Raw genomic sequence first — 19,497 nt, forward strand, 5'->3', positions numbered from 1 at the left:
AGGCCGGCTGCAGGCGGCAGCGACAGGCGCCGCGGGGAAAAACGCCGAGCAAACCGGCCCCCTTGCTGCACTGCAAGGCAAAATCCCTGCGGGGCTAAGCCGAGGCAGCCGCTACAACCGGTCATCCGGCCCCCTGCGTCCACGCGGGCAGGAAAAAGCCAATTAGCTGCCTTTGCGAGCAGAATATCAGGGGTGACAGTAAGCTGCAATCATCCTTTAGTGGGGAGTCGTTGACGCCAAATGGCGTATTAATTACCGTTTTAACTGGTAATTAAGCTATTCCACGTTCAATTCAGTGTGGGTGCATTTAGTCAGTATATCCCGTAATTATGGTCCAGGGAAAATTATTATATTGCCGGGGGTGGGTGGGGGGAAAAGACGGAATGATGTTGTGGCCCCCTCTTTGCTCAAACAAGATCTTACGCAGGGTTAGAGCATCCTTGGTTATTTAGCAGTCAGATAAGCCTTACCGGTCCTCGGAGTCACCCAGAGACACAATAATAAATTATTATTTATAGTAATTTACCCTCGCGTTTTCCAGGGTGCCTGGAGAGGAACCCCCCCTCGCCGGGTGCAGGTGAAGCCAGACGCTCGGGGGGGGGGGGGGGATTCAAGACTCTGCGTGCTCCCTTGCTGCATTTCATCTCCTTTATTTTAATGCCACCGTGTTACAGCCAGGAGGATACCAATGCCGGAAAGGTGCCAGCTTCAGGAGCCCTACGCGCAGCCTCGCGCCCCGCCGCGGGGGGAGAGTTACCCGGCCCGCCGCGGGGACGGCTCGGGCGCCGCGTCCTTCTGCACCCTCGGCTTCCCTCCAAACCCCGTCTCCTGCTAGATACAATACTTAAAACTTTTTTTTTTTTTTAATATAAAGATAAGTTCATTATTCTCGATCCTGAGAAACGTTTCATCCGTTTACGGAGCTCGCGCTGTAAACAAAGCACCACAGGCACCAAGCCTGCATCCCGGGGCGGAGGAGCCGCGCGCGGGGCGCTCCCCGGCTCCGACGCTAGATGGGAGAGGACGGCCAGGAGACGAGCTCCGATGGCTCCGTCTCCTCTCCGCCCCCGTCCCCAGGCCTCCTGCCCCATCTGGACGCACGCTACTCATTGTTATTAAAAAAAATTAAAATACCGATGTCCCAAAAGGAAGAAATAGACCCCCCGAAAGGCCCCCAACAGTCCTCCCTGACCCCGTCCCCCCCCACGTTGCTCCCTTGACACAAGGTAAACTTAAAAAAGAAGACGTCTACTGCAGCTTTCCACGTCACGATAGGGGCCCTATCATGACTCGAGCGCCCAGTCCCTACAGGCAAAACACAGAGAGAACAAAGTCCCCGCGACGGGCCGTGACGGCGTCCCCGGCCCCCACCGGCGGGCCCTGAAATCCGTCCGTCAGTCCAGGATACAACTCCTGGAGCGGGACCCCCGCGCCGGCGGGACATGGGTCGAGGACACTGCCACCGCCGCCGGGCTCCTCAGAGGGTCCCGTGTCCCCGGGAGCCCAGCGCGAACCAGCCCATCTTCTCCTGCGTCAGGTCCAGGTCCCGCAGCTTGATGCCGACCTCGCCGAGGAGGATGTTCTCCCAGAAGCCCTCCTCGCTGAGGACGCTCAGGCGCAGCTCCCGCTGCTGCAGGTCGCCCTTGGGAACCCCGTCGTAGACCAGCTGCGGGCGCAGAGCGGCGCAGGGCCTCAGCCCAGGCCACCCTCCTGGTGCAGAGGCCCCCTGCGCGGACTCATCCTTCGCCCTCCCCAACGGGCACCTCCGTGCCTGCTCCCAGCCGAGCCTCCAAGCCCCTTTACCGGACCCACAGCATGGGTTTGACCCTCCGTGGGCACCCCCCTGGCCCGCCGGACCCCCTCCTACCATCTCGTTGTACGTGGGGTTGCAGGTTTTCCGGGCCACTTTGGTTTTCCTCTTGGTGGTCTTCTGGGGGTCGGGCAGCAGGTAGGTCTTGACGTATGGGTCGGGGTCGTTGCCGTCCTGGAGCGGCTGCTGCGGGGCAGAGGAGCGGGGACACCCAGTTAGCTGTGCGGCGGGATGTGTGCTCGGAGCCGGGAGATGCCTCCGAGGAGTCGGGCACCTACCAGACCCCGGATGTGCATCACCATGATGAAGAGCTTGTTGTTCTTGTAGGAGATGGAGAGCTTCACCTCCCCGCCGACCTTCCCCACGGGCCGAGCCCACGTGGCATCTGGAAAGGAGAAGAGGAGGGATGGCAGCAGCGCCGGAGGGTGGGCGGCGGGTGCAGCCACCACGCGGCCGGGCAGCCGCTGTCCCGAGCTCCGTGCCAGCTCCCCAGCACGTGGCAGGAGGGCAGCCACCCCACGCAGCAGCCGCCCATCCGTCTGTCCTGCTCAGGAGGGCCGGGGAGGGATGCGGCGCCTGGCTCCGAGGCCCCCCCTTCCCTTTGCTCCACGAGGCGTGGGATCGGGTACCTGCAGGCTTTGGGGCCGGGTTGGTGCCAGCCGCCTTCTCGTCCCGTGGCAGGGGGTGGAAGAAGGTGTAGATGAGGTCGCACTGCAAGGCAAGGTGGAGGCCGTTACCGGCGCCGGAGGCGGCCGTGCATCGCCCAGTCTCGCCGTTCGCGAGCCGTGCATGGTGCATGCTCTGACGTTTCACGTAGCACGTCCACCTCAACAGATCCCATGGACCTTTCCCACCTAGGCCAGGTGAACCTCGCAGGGCCCTGGTGCCATCCCTGCTTCTCAGGAGGAAAAGCCCCCGTGGAGAGCAGCCCTCTCCACCCAGCGCCCGCTCCAAGCACCCCCCTCACCTCCGCCACCTCGGGAGCCGAGTGGATGAGGTGCCAGATGTAGCCGTTGAGCTCCTCCTTCCTCCTCTCAGCCACCGCCTCTCCCCGCGACCGCCCGATCACAAACCTGCTGGGGAAACTGCCCCGCACGGGCGAAGGGAGAGTGGGCGAACCCCTCGGGGCAGGGGAACGCGCGGTCCCGTGCTCGCGGGGATGCGAACGCGGCCCCGCCGGGATACCTGGGCAGCAGCGAGGAGGGGAAGACGAGGCGCAGCTTGTTGTGCAGCTCCTGGAACTCCTCGAAGGTGCGCTGCACGAAGGCCACCTCGCACGGGCTCTCCCGCTGCACCTTCACCACGTAGGTCTGCGGGGAGACGCGGCTGTAATGCGGGCCGGTGCTGCCGGGCAAGGATGCGGCTCTGGGTTTAGCAGCGTTAAGGGACGGGCAGGGGAAAAAGCAGCAGGACAGAACTGTCCTAGGCTAGAGACTAGGTCGTCCCTTTGCTATTATTTGCAATCCAGGGCAGGAACCAGCTCTCAGAGAAGGAATGACAGGAATAGGGAGGGAGAAATTAAATTAAGACCTCCTTGTGGATGTGGCAGGCGTGTCTGCTTCTAATTATACCGACGAGAGACTCTTCCTCCAGCAGCACCAGAGCTGCTATCAATAGGTGCCCCGTTCCCCATCCCTCCGGACGGCTCGGCTGCCTGACGCCCCCAGGTAACCTCAACCCTCCCAACTCACGTAACCCTTGCTGGGGTTGAAGACTCTCTCGTGGCGGCACAGGAAGACGTCGCGGATCCGGCCGGATGTCTTGATGGTGTGCGTGCGGGGGGCGAAGGAGAGGGTCGGGCGGGCATCAGAGCCCGTGAACTTCATCTGCGCCAGGTTGTGGATGAAGAAGTTGAGCTTGGTGGCCACGCTGCCCAGGCTGGACTCGATTAACCTGCAATGAAGGCCACGTGCTCAGCACGGAGGGGTCCATCTGCTCTCGGTGCCGCAGTGCCAGGTTACGGAGCCCAGCTCCCTGCTGAGAAGGAGCCGGTGCCCGTACCTCCAACTGAGAGGTCTCCGCTCCCACCGTCCCATCCTGCCCCATCTCTCAGCCAGCATGCCCACGTCCTTTACCTGGTGAAGTAAGTGGTGGCATCGGCTTCAGAGTCCTGCGGCCTCAGGGCATCGTAGACGTACTTGAGGTCCTCCAGGTCGGAGAGCTCGGGGATGCCGCAGGACAGCATCTGGGGAGCAGAGCAACCCGGTGAGGGCAGGCGAGGCTGGGGCTTGGGGTGGAAGGAGAACCACCAGCCCTTAGGGGATCCCATCCTCGAGCCGTCCCCGCCATGCTGCGGAGGAGCAAGCAAGCCGCCTGCGGCCCCCCGGCTCTCACCAGCCCCAGCAGGTTGAGGAAGAGGTGGGTGTGCTTGCGGATGAGGTTGTACGCCTGGCAGCACAGGTCGACGAAGTCGTGGAAGCGGCTGGAGGGCTTGTCCCCGCCGTTAATGACGTACGCCATGTCCGAAGTGAAGACGAACGGGGCCCGGTCCCTGCGCCGGGGAAAGATGCGCAGAAAGTGCCACGTTAGCATGGCTAGGGTCACCCGCCGCTGGGGCCACGGCACGACAGCACCGGGGACGGAGGGGTTCACCTACAAAATCAGGGCGAATCTCTGCTCCAGGCAGTGCGGGTGCTAAAGCAAGGGGAAAGGAGATACCAGGGACTTTTCTCACCTCTTGATGTTGCCAAACATCTGTGCGTGGCCCAGAAACCTGCCGAAGTCGATGTGAAACATGTGGCCGGTGGTTTTGAGCATGATGTTGTCATTGTGCCGATCGCAGATGCCCAGCACGTACGTAGCCACGCAGCAGCCCGCACACGAGTAGATAAAGTTCTCCACAGCCTGGGAGAGGAGGGGAGGGTTGGAGCGGCCAGGGCAAGGAGAAAGGCTGGACAGCCCTGTGGTGGGAGCAGGGCTGTGCTGGTACCCGCTTGTTGGGAAGTGATGCGTCTTGTCCTTGGAAAGGGGGTGTGAAGAGCAGGGACCCTGCCACGCTCATCCTCACCTTCTCGTACTCGTCCTCCCCGGGGTTGTGTTTCTGCAGCCAGTCTGCCAGCGGGCGGTCTTTGAAGGAGCCCGTCACGCCATGCTCCACCTGGATTTTGCGCAGGGTCTCGGCGCTGGGGATCATCTCCACCATGCCTGGCAGTCGAGACAGCAGGGTGAGACCCATCCTGCCAGCTCAGGGCAGTGCAGAGACCCCCAGCCCCATTCACCACCGACCTGGCTGTTCCCCAGCTGTCACCGTTCGGTGGCAGTCCACAAAAGCCATGCTCCTACAGGCGGACTGGTGGGATCAACCCACAAGGTGAACCACAGCTACCTGCAGTGGCTGGAGCCCTCCTAGGCTATCACCAACCCAGGAGCATCACAACCCCGGGGGCCACCGGCGCCTGGGGATGCCCCGACGTCTGGTTACCTCGGCCACGGCCTGTTGAGAAGCAGCGGAAGATGACCATGCGCATGTCCAGCCCCTCCTGCACCCAGATCTTGTTCATAATCCGGATCATCTGCAGCGTCAGCATGTCCTGCCGCAGGTCGTCTCCGCACTGCGAACCCCCAGGGGAGACCGGTCAGACCCGGGAAATGCCAGGCAAAAAGCAGAGCCGCCCCTGCGGAGCGGGACAGCCGTACCCGTGCCTGGGCATCACCAGCGGGACAGCCTCACCTTGAAGATGACCCGGATATTTTCCCCAAGGGGATCGACGTTCTGGAAGGAGAGCTTCAAGGGGACGGCGTTGGAGTTGAAATAGGAGCAGTCCTGCCGCCGGCGGAGGAAAGAGCAGCCCGTCAGGGTTAGGGGAGAGGGTTAGCGCCTCCCCGAGCCGTGGCACCTTGCTCCGCAGCCCCGCGAGGGTCCGGCGCTGCCGCTCACCCTGGGCACGATCCCCTTCACCAGCAGGCTGGGGCTCAGCGGCAGCCGGCACGACCCGTTCGCCTTGAAGAACTGCTTCACGTCCTCCAGCCCCTCGCGGAGGATGGCCTGCCGGGGAGGACACGCAGCGCTGAGACGCGGCGCGGCGCAGCGCGGTGGCCCCGCTCCGTCCCCGCCGCCCCGGGACTCACCTGGCGCGCGGACGGCGCGGCCTCCCGCACTTGCTGGGCCAGCTTGGCCAGCGTGTTGACCAGCAGGCACTGGCGGTCGAACTCCTCCCGCAGCCCCTTGCCGCAGCAGCAGAGCAGGGCGGCCAGCAGGTACTGGTAGCGGATGCTGAACTGCGAGTCCTTGAGACCGTCCTTGAGCAGCCTGGGCGGCAGCGGAGGTGGCGCGGGGTCAGGTCGGCCCCGCTGGCAGCCCCCGCCGCTGCCCACCACCCCGACCTCTCGGGACATCCCTTACCAGAAGAAGTAGTGGGTGATTTTCAGGTCGCAGATAGCCCGCTTCATGAGGAAGCGCACCAGCGGGCTGTCCAGGTAGCACTCGTACTTCAGCGCCTGGACGGAGGAGAGGGGACACGCGGGTCAGGGGACCGGCAGGCTGGGCCCCCGGGGACCGCGGGAGCTGCCGCTCACCTGGACCAGCTGGGGCAGGTAGTCCAGCAGCTCCGTGTCGGAGATGGAGTCGATCCACTGCACGGCCGTTCTCCGCACCTCCTGATCCGGGAACCTGCGGCCGGAGCAGGAGTCACCGGGACAGCGGTGCCCACCGGCCCCAGGACTCGGCAGAGCGCCCGCTCCCGCTGCCAAAGCGGACGCAGCCCTGGATGCTCTTCAGCTCCCTGGTTACTCAGTGGCATTGGGGTTACTTGACCCCATTTCCACCGCTGCCCTCTCCCCTCTTGGTGGCCCCGGGCCGGAGGGCAGCCCGACCGCCGCAGGCGCAGCCCCCTGCCCCTCGCGCGCCGGCGGCTTACGTGGCGTGCAGCAGCCCCAGGGCATCCTGGTGGTTGACGTAGCTCCACTGCTTCAGCAGGGCGTAGATGTCGGGCAGGCAGGCCCACTCCCAGCTGGGCGCGCTGGCCAGCAGCATGGGCAGCGCGCTGGGCTCCGCGTGGCAGTAGTAGCGCTTTTCCCAGAGCCGCTTCCGATCGGCCTCCATCAGCCTAGGGCAGCGGGGAGAGGAGCGCGGGGCGCGCGGCTCAAGCTCAGCTGGGGGCTGCGGCATCCCTCTGCCCCCACCATGGCACGGTGCAGGGAGGCAAATTCAGCGGGCAGCTCTGCACCGCGCTGCACGGTGCAGTGCATGGTGCCGGGCTGGAGAGCGGCTTGCCGCAGGGGCCCTGCACGACACCCCGTGCTGGAGAGAGCGGGGAGACCGGTGCCAAGGGCGCAGCGTGCCCCGTGAGACCTTGTTCTGCCTCCTGCCACCCTGGTGGGACCCCCGGACGCTGGCCCAGCACACGGCGCACCCCGGCCCTGCGCGCAGCGGGTCCCAGCGCAGCTGCCGACACCTGATCCTTCCTGTTTATAGCCAGCGCCGGAGGACGGCAGCCCGGCTCGGCCGTGCCTGCTGGGGAAGGGACGTGTCTGGAGAAACCCTCCGCGAACACGGACATCCGGGAAAGGCTGCTCCTCTGCTCGCTCCCCGCTGCCGGAGCGCGGGAGGATGCGCAGATGACAAACAGCTGCAGGGAGGCAGCTCCACCAAACGCCAAAACCCCAGGTTCACCCCGAACCCCAGCGCTCCCTCGGGGGAGCCCCGGGCTGCCCAGGGCAGGGTCAGGCCCCGAAACGCTCCCTGCCGGCGCGAGCATTGCCGGGGGGCTCATCAGCTGCAGCCTCCGGCGTGGCGGGGGCCGCGGGGAGGCGCAGGGACGGTCCCACCCGGGCGGGACGACGCTCTCCCCCCCCCTTCTCACCAGTAGAGCGACTTCTTCTGCATGGCCTCCCGCAGCTTGCGCTGGTCCTCCTCCCCCAGGCTGCCGAACTCGTACCTGGGGCTGAAGTCGGCCGCCAGCGGGCTCGTGAACTTCACATCGAAGGCGGAGGTGGGGAAGTCGACCTGGGGCAGAGGCGGCGGGATGAGCCGGGGCGGGGGGGGGGGACAGCGCGGCCCCCCCGGCCCCTCCGCAGCGGGGCGCAGGGCCGCCGCGACGCACCTGCAGAATGACGCTGTCGGGCTGGTTGAAGTTGGGAGCGCTGGAGCGGGCTCTGGAGTTGTCCTGCGTCGCCGGCCACAAGCCCAAGAGCTTCCGCCCGCAGGTCAGCACCCTGCGGGAGCGAGCGGGGAGGGGGGCACTGAGCGCCCCGCTTTCCCGGGGGGCTGCCTTCCCCGCCGCAGCGATGCTCTTCGGGATGGAGACGCCCCCCGGCACGAATCCGGCAGCCGGCAAGGTGCCAACAGGGAGCCGGCGGCTTGGCCGAGGCGACTGCTGGCCCCGGGCCGAGCCAAGGCGCTGGGGACCCTCCGGCGCTGGGGACCCTCCGGCAGCCACCCCGGGGGCACCGGCACGTCCCCCTCGCCCACCCCTCCTGCCACCGGACGGATACGTACTGCCTGAAGTTGAAGAGCGGGGTGGTGACCCAGCCCAGAGCCTCGGGCACCCGCCGCTGCTTGTTGGTCTCGGAGGAGCTCCCGGGCGGCGGGACGGGCACGGCGAAGAGCGTGACGCTCAGCAGCGTCTCCCGCGGCAGCCGGTTCACCTGGACGGGGAAGCAGATCCTGGAAGAGAGCAGCGGGCGGCTCAGCCATGCCGGGGCAGGAGGCTGCTGGTGCCCCGGGGCACATGCCGGCCTCGGCACCGCCGCCGCGGGATGCCAGGCATGCCCCGAGAGGGACGAGGCCGGCAAATGCCTTTGCCACCGGCATCGCGGGTACCGTCGGGTACCCCCAAGCGGGGCACCCCGTGCACCCTCTCTGAGAGCCGCCTGCCTCCCCTCCGGGCCGCACGCACTGACCTCGGCCGGCTTCTCCCGCCCCGCACCAGCCCCGCCACGGGCAGCACCGTCCCCCGGAGCAGCCGGGGCCGCGGCTCCTCTCGCAGCCCGCAGCGGTCCCGGGGAGCCGCCGGCGAGAGCTACATCCCGCCCGCGGGCGGGCGAAGGGGAGAGCCGCGCGGAGGAGACCGGCCCGCAGCTCAGCTCCTCTCCGCGCCGGCACCACCGGCCGCTCGGTGCGTGTCCTTCGGGGGGGACAGGCGCCTGCTAAAATTATCCCGTTCCCATCCCTGGTGCGGATGCCAGGCGCGGCAAGGGCTCGGCACAGCCTCCCTGCCTGCTCCCAGGGCTATTTTTAGAGCAGATCCCCTTTCTCCCAGGGCAGCTGGGTGCAAACACCCGGGCGCAGGGATCACAGGGCTGGAGCCGCGAGCCAGCGCTATTCCCGGGAATGACACCAGGGCTTCCGACACTCGCGCTCCCTCCAGCCTGAGCACCGCCGGCGCAACAACCGCTCCAGCAGGCTGGCGGATGGGGCCGCCCCGAAATGGGGAACGGCGAGGAGAGGAGCTGGAGGACCCAAGGGAGGAGGAGGAGGAGGAGGCAGCGTCACTCCGGATGGCACCCAGCTCCCAGGAGCTCCTTACTGCTGGTCCCAGATGATGAGGTGGAAGAGGTACTTGTAGACATGGGCCTTCCTGGTGTGCAGGGGGCTGCAGAGCTCCTTGCCGCCGTGGCTGAGGGAGCAGGAGAGGTAGAAATCTTCGTAGCTGCAAAGGGAGGAGAGGCGGCGTGAAGGGCAGGAGCCGCGGCGGGCGCGGGAGGTGCCCGGGGCTTTGCACGGGGCGGGCAGAGCCGGCGCAGGGGGGCTTTACCCCGCTACGTGCCCCCGTGCGTGGGGCTGCTCCTCGCACCGGCATCGCTTCCTTCCCCCCACCCCCGGCAGCTCGGGAAGGGGGCGCGGAGCGGGGAGCCCCCGTCCCTCCCAGCCGGATCGCCATATGCCGCCGCGAATGCCATCACACGGGGGTCTCCCGGGAGGGCCCTGCCATGTGGCAGGTGCCGAGCGACAATCCGGGGAGGGCTGCGGGGGCCCCGGAGGTCAGGGGCTGCCTGCATTTCCCAGGCTACCCGCTTTGTTCGGAGGCAGTCACCAGTGGGAATACATTAAGGACAGGACAAAGGCGAGGGGTCCCCGGCGGGGTGGCTGCCGCCGCCGCTGCCTCTGCCTCTGCCTCGCGCGCCCTCCCCGCGGCAGCTCCGGCTGCCGGGGCCTGCGAGCAGCCAGCGGCGCGGCCGTCCTCCGCACGGGGCCAAGCACGGGCGGCCGCTAACAAAGGCGCATCCCGGGAAGCGAGCGCGCGGCCGGAGCTGCCGCGGGGCGAGGGGACCAGGCTCCGGCTGGGACGGGGCCATCTGTCACCGTTTGCAGGGCCGCGGCCAGCCCCGGGCGCTCCTGCGCCGGCTGGCACGGGCAGAGCGCCGCGGAGCCCAGCCCGGCTCCGGCCCTGGTGCCGCTGCAGCCGGTGCCTGCTGCCGCGCTGGAGATGCCCTGGCATCCCGCTGGCTCAGGGCACCCTCCACCGCCGCGTCCGCGAGCACCAGCGCGCCGGGCGCCCCCAGCTCCGGCCGTGCATCGCCCCGTGCTCCTGCCCTTTAGCAGCTCCGGGGCGCCTTAGCCCTTTTTTTGCCCGTGCCTGCTGCAGATGTGGGACGGGGACGCGCTCTGGCCAGCCCGGGGGGAGGAACCCCCCTGCTGAGGTCCATCGAACATGGGTTAAATGAGCACGGGAGGTGCTCAGGACCGTGCCCCGCGCCGCGGCCCTCACCTGGCAGCCCAGGTGATGGGGATGCGGTGGGTGGCGTAGACGGTGAAGGAGAGGGGGCAGGTGAGCAGCCGGGCCTCCTGCACCAGGTAGTGCTTCCTGCTGCCGTGCACGGCCGTCTGGAAGTCGGCGTTGAAGGTGTTGCAGTACAGCTCCACCAGGTCCAGGATGGAGGCCGTCAGGCTCTCCACGATCCTCTCTGGCGGGGAGGCAGCGGTGAGACGGGGGGCTCCGCGGGGCCGCGTCCCCCCGCACGCTGCCACCCCACGCCACCCCCTTCCCGCGTGGGACGGGGACGCTGGGGAGACCCCGGGGCTGGGCGCGCGGGACCCAGCAGGTCCAACCGCGGACAGAGCTCTTCTGGGACCAAGCAGGCGAGAGGAAGAATTTTAATCTTCCCCTTCTGCTGAATTTACGGGGAGAAACAATAGCTGTTGCCTCCAGAAACCTTCTTTTCTTAAACAGACAAGTCTCAAACACATTTTTTGCTCTTAATAATCTAGGAGGAGGGGTTTGAAGATTAAAAGCACCAAGAACTTCAGCCCAGAAGGGGAGGAAGGGAATAGAAATACCTCGATTTTCCCTCTTGGCCAGAACACTTGGATCCTGTTGAGGGAAAAAAAAGAAAAGAAAAGAAAAGAAAACAGAAAAGCGGTATCAGAACGAGCCCTGTGCTGCAGGCTGCGGCTGCAAGCGGTGCTCCCAGCCAGCGGCTTTCGGTAAGCAGCCTGGGGAAGCGTCCCGCTCCCTGGCACCCCGGGCTAGCACTAGCTGCCTGTGCCCGGCTGTTGAGGAATTTTGCACGTGGTATGGCAGGGAGGAAAGGGAACAGGGCCGTGGAAACCCACGGACGCTTCTCCCACTGTGCCCCCAGGCCGAGCCGCCTCTGCCCGGGGCCGCGCTCGGTGCCCCCAGCCCTTCCCGGGGCCGGCGCCGCCGGGGCTCGTCGCTCACCTTCTGGATTTTGGGCTGCATGCGGGAAGGGCAGGGGGGCATCTGGTTCAGGGCTCCCGTGATCTCCTGCGACTCCACGGCAGCCAGGGCGTTGCAAATGGCCATGACGGACTGGATCACCCGCTCGGCCTTCAGCTGGAAGTCTCCCTGGAAGGCGGGCGGAGGGCTCGCACGACACCGCAGGCGGCGACGGCCGGGAGCCGGGGCTCTCCCACCCCTCTCCGAGCCCCGGGAAGCCCGGTGCCGGCAGAGCAGCGGCTGGAGCCGGGCAGAGGGTGCTGCCCGCCGCCTACAGCCGGCTCAGATGCCCGCGGCGTGCAGGGGCCGTGCACCAGCCCGTGCCTCGGTTTCCCCCGCGCGCTCACCTCGGCCGCCAGGAAGGCGTCCACCTCGTTGTGGAAGGTGTCGAAGAGGAGACTCAGGGCCTGCCTGGGGGACAGAGAGCGGCGCTGAGCCCCGGCGAGTGGGGGCCGCCGCGGGGCCGCCGGGGCCCCCCGTACCTGCTGATGGTCTGCTTGATGGGCCGCTCCTGCAGGTGGATGTAGTGGTTGAGCGTCGAGGGGCTCCGGTCGTCGTTCGCCTGCCGGAGGAGAGCGCCAGGGTGCTGCGGACCGCCGGCGCGCGGCCGCGGCGCGCAGCGGCTTTGCAAAGCCGGAGCATTTCCCGCGGGGCGGCGAGCGTGACGGGAGGGCGCGGGGACGAGGCAGGGTCCCCCCCGCCCTCCGTGGGGTGGAGGCCCGACGACGGCCCCACTCACCGTCCTGGCCAGGTCGCTGCGCACCGCCTTCCTCCGCATCAGCTGCAGGCGGATGTCGATGTCGAACTTCCTGCAGTGCTGGATGTACTCGTGGCTCCCCAGCGCGTGCTTGCTGCGGGGACACGTGCAAGACGCCTGGGCCCGCAGCCTCTCCCGCCCGGCAGCACCGGGATGGGAAAAGCCTGGAAATTCAAGCTGGGGTGCCTGGTCCTACCCCCCCGCGCCTGCAGAATTAGCGGCATTAGGTCACTTGTGCTAGGAAAGCATAAGAATCGGCTGTTGTTTTTGCTCCTTCCCCTGCACCCTCCGAAAAGCAGGCGTGCTCCGGAGGCTGGGACCGGGCACGGGGGCACCCGTCATCTCCAGACCTGGCTCCCGAAGCGTGGGAAGCACCGCGCGGGTACAGGGAGCCGGAGGCTGCTCCGGCTCACAAGGGGACGTGGGCAACGCCGGCAGCGCGCGGAGGGGTGCGCCAGGCTGCCTGCCAGCACCGCGGGGAGACACGTGGGGGGGAAAAACCACGCGGGGAGCAGAGCAGGGACCCGCCAGGCCGCACAGAGCCGCTTTCTTTGCCAGCTGCGGGGGAGAAGGAGGCAGCTCAGCTGCTGCCGAGGGCACGGCACCGAGGGGGAGGATGGGGAGGCAGCACATCTGCAGGCGCGAGGGCAGGACGGGGCCGCAGCGGCAGGACGCTCGGGGCACCCCGCGGGTCCCGAGCTGCCGGAATCGGGGAGCCGGGAAGCCTCCCAGGCAGCACCGAGCTGGGAAGCCCCCCATTTCCTAAAGGACGGACGTCGCCCTGCCCGGCCCCTGCCCATGCGGGACAATGCGGCGGCGGCGCCGCAGGAAGCCTTGCCCTGGTCTCAGCGCCGCGGGGCCGGCGTCCCGCACACCCGCCGCGGCCGCGCTGCAAGAGACCCTGCGGATGCAAACCGCTCGGCTGCCCCCCTCCTCCCACCTTTCCCCCCCGCCGGGGGCTCGTCCCGCTCCGTCCTGCTTTGCGGGAGCAAAGCCAGGCTGCGGAAAGCCGCGGCAGCTCGGGCTGGTTTCGGAGCGCAGCAGCTCGACCAGCTCCGCACGGTGCTTCCGCGCTTCCGGCATCTCCTCCGCTGGGGAAGGCGTGAAAAGAAAAAGTCGGGAACAAAAGGGCTTTATTCCCCGGGGCTTTCTCAAAGGTCCTTTGAGAGCCCCCGGGGAGATAGAGCAGCGCCTTCCCACGCGGGTTCCCAGGAACGGCTCGCTGGGGACGCGGCAGGCACAGCGTGTCCTGCTCAGCGCCCGGGATGCTCCGTTCCCTGCCAGAACAAGGCATGGGGCACACGGAGAGGCGGAAAAGGCTGTCATGCTCTTTGCACGCCCCTCGCTGAGCAGGGCTCCCCGCCGCGCTGGGCTCTGCGCTCCGACACGGCAAGAGCGAGGCCCTTGGCATAGCCCACGATCTGCATAGCGGAGGGGATGAGGCTCTGGTGACCCATTTTCCAAAGGGAGAAACTGGGTAGAAGCGAGGGAATTCGCCCCAGAGCACGCAGGAGTGCTGCGGAAAGGAACGGCTCCCGAGACGGCCATCCCCGGCCCTGCCAAACCGGCCTTGGAGCCGGTGCGACGGCTGCAGCATCCCACAGGCAGCGGTTCGCTCCGGGGCCGAGGAGGAAGGAAGGGCTGATCTCGCCCCTTCCCCCTGCACAGCCAAAGCGCTAATCTCCCTAAAAACCAGCGCTGAGGAGGAGCCTGTAAAAGACACGGCAAAGCGCTGCTGGCTGCCCTGATGCAAATGCCCTTTTTCCAACAGAGGCTGCTTCTAGTTAAGGCTCATTAGAGAAAACAGAGAAAATCTTTTTGCTGACAACGACAGCATTCACAGAGAAAAGCCCCACAGCTGAAGCCCAGCGGGGACGGAGGGGAACACGCTGCTCCCTCGGGAGCTTTGCTCCAGCCGTCCCTTCGGAGAGCGGTTCCCTGCAAGCCGCCTGTGTCCATCCCACAGCCGGGCCCTCCCGGCGCTTCCCGGCAGCCCCAGAGCCGGCTCACGGCAGAGGTTTGCTGCATGGGTGGGGTCTGTGCAAACACTCCCATGTCCCTGGATGCTCAACAGCTTGCGCACCCCGCGGCGTGCAATCACACCCCGCCACATCCGTGCACACACACGCTGCTCAGCTGCACGACGGCTCAGCGCAGACGGGAAGAGCCCCTTCAAACGGCTGCGCCGGCCAGCCCGGACCACCGGCTGGGCTCTGCTGAGCTCTCCTCGCCCCTCTCCCCGGCACCGAGGCTGCACGGTGCCGTTACGGAGGCGCTCCCATGCTGAGCTATTCCCAGCTGCCCCTTTAGGGCCCAAAACTGCGGCTGTTGGAGGCAGTGGCAAAGCTCCCACGGATTTCAGGCTGCAACGCCAGGCCTTGGGGCAGCTCTCCAAGAGCTGGAGCTGGCTCGCTGCACGGAGCCGACTGGAAACGCTGCGTATGCCCGTGCGTGCATGTCTACCCTGCCTCTTGCCTTGGAGAGAGCTTCGGGGAGATCGGACACAGAAACCGCTCCAGAAATGCAGCTTTCCTCGGGCTAAAGGCAGCGCAGAAGGGGGAGCAGCGAGCCGGGGAGGGATCTCCGCAGGCAGGAGCCTGCCCCCGGGAAGGCGGCCGAGAGCCCGGGGTCCGGCAGCCCCCACGCCGCTGCTCCGACCGCCCAGCCCCAGCCCTGCACCCGGCCGGCGGCCCTGCGCTCCTGCGCACGCCGTCCCCGCGGCTCAGCAACAGGAAATAGCCCCGAGGCTTAGAAAGCTTTTATTGCTTTCCGTGCTGGAAAACTGCAAGTGATCTGGGAGAGTCATTCCCTGGATCTGCCGCCTGCGCGCCAAACCGCCCTGCGCGGCGGCGGCTGCTCCCCGGCCGCAGCGGCATTTGCTCTGCGCGTGCCAGCTCGCGTGCCCGGGCAGCGCGGCCGGGCCACGAGCTCCAGCGACGCAAACTCAGACCGCGACCAGCGTCCTCCCTCCCCGATTAACCCGCCCGTGGGACAGCAGCCGGCACAGGGGACCCCAACGGCGGCCGCGGGGCCCCAGCCACGGGCAGGGAGCTCCCAGGCTGCTCCTCCGCAGCTGAGGAAGCCGAGGAAAAGACAGGTTGATTTTGGTTGCGTTTCACACGAGAAGGCAAACGTGTCCCTTTTCTACCCCCTTTGCAGAAAAGGACATTTCTGAGGCAGACTTGGAAAACCCCTGAAATCCCTCTCATCTTCCCCTGCCTTTCCCCTGGAAATGACCTTTCAAAGCCTCCCTCCGCAATTTAAAAACAGGCATGGAGAAGCCAAGCTCCCGCCCGGACAGCTGGGCCCGACCACTCGGCAAAGTGACATCGCTATTATTAATACTCTTCCAAAGAGCTTTTTTGGCAGCTCCCTGATTTTTAGGGCTTTCCGCGAGCCCGCGCTGCAGGCACGTGGGGGTCAGCTGCTGACTTACGTCCTGCTGCCGAGAAAGATGCTCCCGACACGCTGCTTTTGGCCAGAGCATCGCCCTGATTCGGGAGGCAGGAAAGGGAGCAGCGAAGAGGCTCCTGACGTGCACTTGGACGCGGGAGGACAAACCCCAGGCCATCCACCGCTGCCTCCCGAGGCCGCGCACGGGGCGCGCGAGCCGGTTAAGGGGCGACCCGCGCGCCAGCCCGGACCCGCCGTCCCCACGCGGGTCCCCTCCGCACGCTCACTTTTGCAGGAATTCCTCCAGGCCGCAGAGCTTGAGCACGAAGTCCTCGACGTCGACGGCGTGCAGCTCGTCGTGCGTGTAGCACAGCGTCTGGTAGATGAGCAGGTCCACCGTGGAGGAGCCTGGGGGCCGGAGCGGCGCGCTGAGCCGGGCGCCGCGGTCCCCGCGCTGTGACGCCAGCCCCAGGGACGGGGCGACGCTGCTTCGTGCACGGCCACCAGGAACTCGGTGGAGAACCGCCCAAAGACTCTGTTGCTCGAGTCTTACCCTGCCCTGCGTCATCCCGGGGCCCCCCGAACATCGCGAGGGGGACGGGCAGGAGCCTCTGCCCGGCCGGACACTTACAGTCGCAGGTGAAGGTGAGCGGCTCCCGCAGGCTGTCGCACACCACCGTCACCTTCAGGCTCACGCCGTGGCCCAGGTGCTCGGGGCTGAGGTTGACCGTGCTCCACACGTAGCCGGTGAGGGAATAATCCTGGGTGCTGTAGCCCGAGCGCAGCCTGCGGGCAGAGGACAGATGGTTGGAGGTCAGGGATGGCACTTTGCTCCTCACCCACACGTATTTTGCACCCCGCAAACGCCTCTGTTTCAGGCCGTTCCCATCGCAGGGCTGCTCTGCTGCAATTGCAGGGCGCCGCGTCCACCAGCCCTTGCTGGGGTCCGGCTCAGCCGCAGCGGGCAGGTGATGGAGAACATCTCTCCTTCGCCCAGGGCTAACTCAGCCCTGCAGGCAGGTCCTCGGGGGCTGCAGCCCGCGCTGCTCCGACAGCCCCGGCTCGTGTTTTAAGGAGAGACCCAGAAACGGCTCCGGGCATCGCCCGGGTACTTACACGTCCAGCATGTGGCAGAAAGCAGCCACCTCCTCGTCTCTCTCCTCGGAGACTTCGAAGAGCTCGTAGCCGTTGGCTAAGGAGTGCGGCCGGGGGGCGACCTACGGGGGGGGGAGCACGAGCCCGTGAGCCGGTGGCGCTGCCAGCGTCCCGCGCGGGCTGCAGCCCCCGGCCGCCCGCCCGCCTCCTTGGGGACCCCAGGAAGAAGCGAGGTGGCCTCCCTGCCCCCTCGGCCGCTTACGGTGCCCCCGGAGATGCTCCGTCTGATCCTATGCTTATAAATTGTCCTACAAGCTCGGGTTGGAAAGGTGCCGAGAGCTTTCACTCGCCCCGACTTCGCCGCGGACGCGTGCCCCGGCGTGCTGCGGAGCCTGCCCGGCGCGGGGGTCCCCGGCGCTCCTCGGCGGCCCACAAAGCCCCGCCGTCGGAGCAATTGACCCAGCGGGGGAGAGAGAAAGCGGGAGACGGCGGCAGCCGCTAAAGGCAGCTTTGAGGCTCTTTTATACTCGGTTGCTGGCGGCGAGGAAGCAGAGCGCGACTCGCACTGCCCCCGCCAGCGGTCCCGGCTGCGTCGCTCGCAGGCAAGGCGGCTTCCCCGGATGTTTAGAGCGGTATCTCGCTCGCTGTTTAACGGAGCCGGAATCCGAAAGGATACTAGGAGCCCTCCACGCCTAACGGGAAAGCGGCTGCTGGCTCCCAGGAGGAGACTCGCGTCTCTTCCCAGAGGATTTGGTGACATTTCCCAAGCTGTTGGTGGAGCTCACGGGAAGAGCAGGGACACGAGCCCTGCTGCAAGCCACCGGCAGCCCGGCCACTGGAAACGGCACTCGCGGGGACAGGGACGGCTGGGCCCTGCTCTGAGCAATGTCCCTGGCACGGCATGGGACCAGCTGTGCCCTGCTCCAGGCACCATCCCCGGCACAGGATGGGACCGGCTGTGCCCTGCTCCAGGCACCGTCCCCAGCACGGCACGGGAACAGCTGGGCCCTGCTCCGGGCACCGTCCCAGGTGTGGGATGGGACCGGCTGTGCCCTGCTGTGGGCACCGTCTCCGGCACAGCCTGTGACCAGCTGTACCCTGCGCTGGGCACCATCCCTGGCACAGGATGGACCAGCTGTGCCTTGCTCCGGGCACCGTCCCCACCGCGGGATGGGACTGACCGTGCATTGCTCCAATGCTTGCAGCAGGGTTTCGGCAGAAGCTGGCTCCGGAGGGCGAGGGAAGGAGGTGCCGCGCGTGTGCCGGGGACACGGCAGAGCCGCCGCAGCCCTGGCAGAGCCACGTTTCCCGCTGCCCCCGCGGCCTTCGCACAGGCCGGCGCTCCCTCTCCCGGCTCCGTCCCCAGCCCTGCTTGGGAAGCAGGAGTGGAAAAGCCTCTCACCGGGTCCACCGAGATCCGGCGGTTCTTGTTGGGCGCCAGGTTCTTCCGGTTGCCGAAGCGGGAGACGTAGGTGCGGGGCGGCACCTGGGGCGGCATGGTCTTGCTGCGGGCCACGGGCTTGCCGCTCGACTCCTTCTCGAAGATGCTCCTGCCCTCCTTCCAGCCGCGGGTGGCTTCCCGCAGCACCTCCGCCTCGTACGTGGACTTGAGGTTGAGGCAGGTGATGGCGTCGTTGATGCCGTCGAGGTCGGCGATGCCGTAGGGGTCCTCCTCGGAGATCCGGCGCCCCAGCAGCTTCCCGCGGGCCGCGGAGAAGGTGTTGATGTCCTTGGGCGGGGGGCCCTTGCGGGGGCCCTTGGGGGAGCAGCCGTCCGCCTCGGGGCAGCTCCAGACGGAGTGGCGCGGGGGCAGCGGGGGCGGCGAGAGCTTTTTGGGCGAGCTGCCGCCGCCGCCGCCGCCGTCCGGGGGCGAGGTGCCGCCGAGCGGCTCTCCGAGGAAGCCGGGTCCCGAGCCGTCCAGGATGTAGAGGTAGTCCCCGGCGAGGGGTCCCAGGAGCCAGGGCTGGCCGCCGGGGCCGGGCGGTGCACCGGGACAGCCGGGCGCCCCTGCCGCGGGGGGGTAGTTGAGCGTGGGGTCGGAGCCGGAGAGCCCGCGCGTCCCCTTGATGCCGTTGCAGCCGCCGCCGCCGCCGCCGCGGGGCGAGGGGGGCTCGTCCCAGGAGATGAGGGGCGGCTCGGCGGGCCGCTTGGCCCGGCTCTCCTCCTTGTCCTGCCTCAGGCGGGACAGAGCGTCGTACTCCATCTGCAGCGCTTCGGCCAGCGCCAGCTCTTTGCGGCTGATGCCCACCGACTCCAGGGACTTCCAGTGCTCCCCATTGCCGCGGGTGGCAGACATCTCTCCGGGACGAAGGCCTCCTCCTCCTCCTCCTCCTCCTCCTCCTCGGCTCAGGGCTCAGGAGAAAGGCATGCTGCGTGCCGGCCACCTAGGAGAAGGGCAAGGGGAAGGGTTAAGCGTGGGAAAGGGTTAAGCGCTCCGCACGCTCCCACCCCGGGAGAGCGGCGGGGGGGGGGGGGGGGGGGTCGGCCCGGCCCGGCCCCAGCAGCTGCTGGGGCGATTTGCTGGCGCCCAGCGGATTTTCCCCGAGGACAAAATAAGATGCGGAGGGGGAGCAGGGAGGGCGGCGGGGACGGCGCCTGCATCTGGGGCTGACTCAACCTGCAACCTCGCCGCGGCAGAGAGGCTGACCCAGCACCGCCTCCGCGGCTGAGGCCCAGCAAACTCATGGCATGCACCTGGGACATGGCCTCGAGCCACCTCGCCACCTCGGGAGCATCACGGCTTTGAGGACAGCACAGTCTCAAGGCAGCCAAGCCAGGGCCTTTCCGAACAGAAAGGAAAAGATGAGAGAGAAGAGCAAGGGAGG

General features: G+C 67.2%; 1 protein-coding gene across 1 annotated transcript; it reads right to left on the minus strand.

Annotated features, from left to right (window-relative positions):
• Positions 1-634: 634 nt before the first annotated feature.
• On the minus strand, positions 635-19,035 carry PIK3C2B (phosphatidylinositol-4-phosphate 3-kinase catalytic subunit type 2 beta). The gene is made up of 32 exons (XM_067310593.1): positions 18,075-19,035; positions 16,694-16,794; positions 16,209-16,363; positions 15,865-15,985; positions 12,167-12,278; positions 11,910-11,989; positions 11,775-11,838; positions 11,410-11,556; positions 11,028-11,061; positions 10,459-10,654; positions 9,277-9,399; positions 8,247-8,414; positions 7,852-7,963; positions 7,612-7,754; positions 6,667-6,855; positions 6,326-6,419; positions 6,153-6,247; positions 5,879-6,059; positions 5,688-5,795; positions 5,481-5,573; positions 5,232-5,361; positions 4,818-4,954; positions 4,485-4,654; positions 4,145-4,301; positions 3,886-3,995; positions 3,502-3,703; positions 2,996-3,120; positions 2,778-2,895; positions 2,440-2,521; positions 2,089-2,195; positions 1,868-1,996; positions 635-1,666 (listed from the first exon to the last, which is right to left on the minus strand). Exons 1-32 carry the CDS (start codon positions 18,966-18,968, stop codon positions 1,478-1,480), a joined length of 4,866 nt encoding a protein of 1,621 aa, XP_067166694.1. The 5' UTR covers positions 18,969-19,035; the 3' UTR covers positions 635-1,477.
• Positions 19,036-19,497: the final 462 nt, after the last annotated feature.

Source organism: Apteryx mantelli, chromosome 25 (assembly GCF_036417845.1).
Source record: "Apteryx mantelli isolate bAptMan1 chromosome 25, bAptMan1.hap1, whole genome shotgun sequence".
NCBI lineage: Eukaryota > Metazoa > Chordata > Aves > Apterygiformes > Apterygidae > Apteryx > Apteryx mantelli.

Coding starts and splice junctions, on each gene's coding strand:
- PIK3C2B (XM_067310593.1), bottom strand. CDS start 18,968: ATGTCTGCCACCCGCGGCAATGGGGAGCACTGGAAGTCCCTGGAGTCG. Junction 11,990..12,166: donor GCAGCGACCTGGCCAGGACG/GTGAGTGGGGCC, acceptor CTCCTCCGGCAG/GCGAACGACGACCGGAGCCC. Junction 6,060..6,152: donor ATCACCCACTACTTCTTCTG/GTAAGGGATGTC, acceptor GCTGCCGCCCAG/GCTGCTCAAGGACGGTCTCA.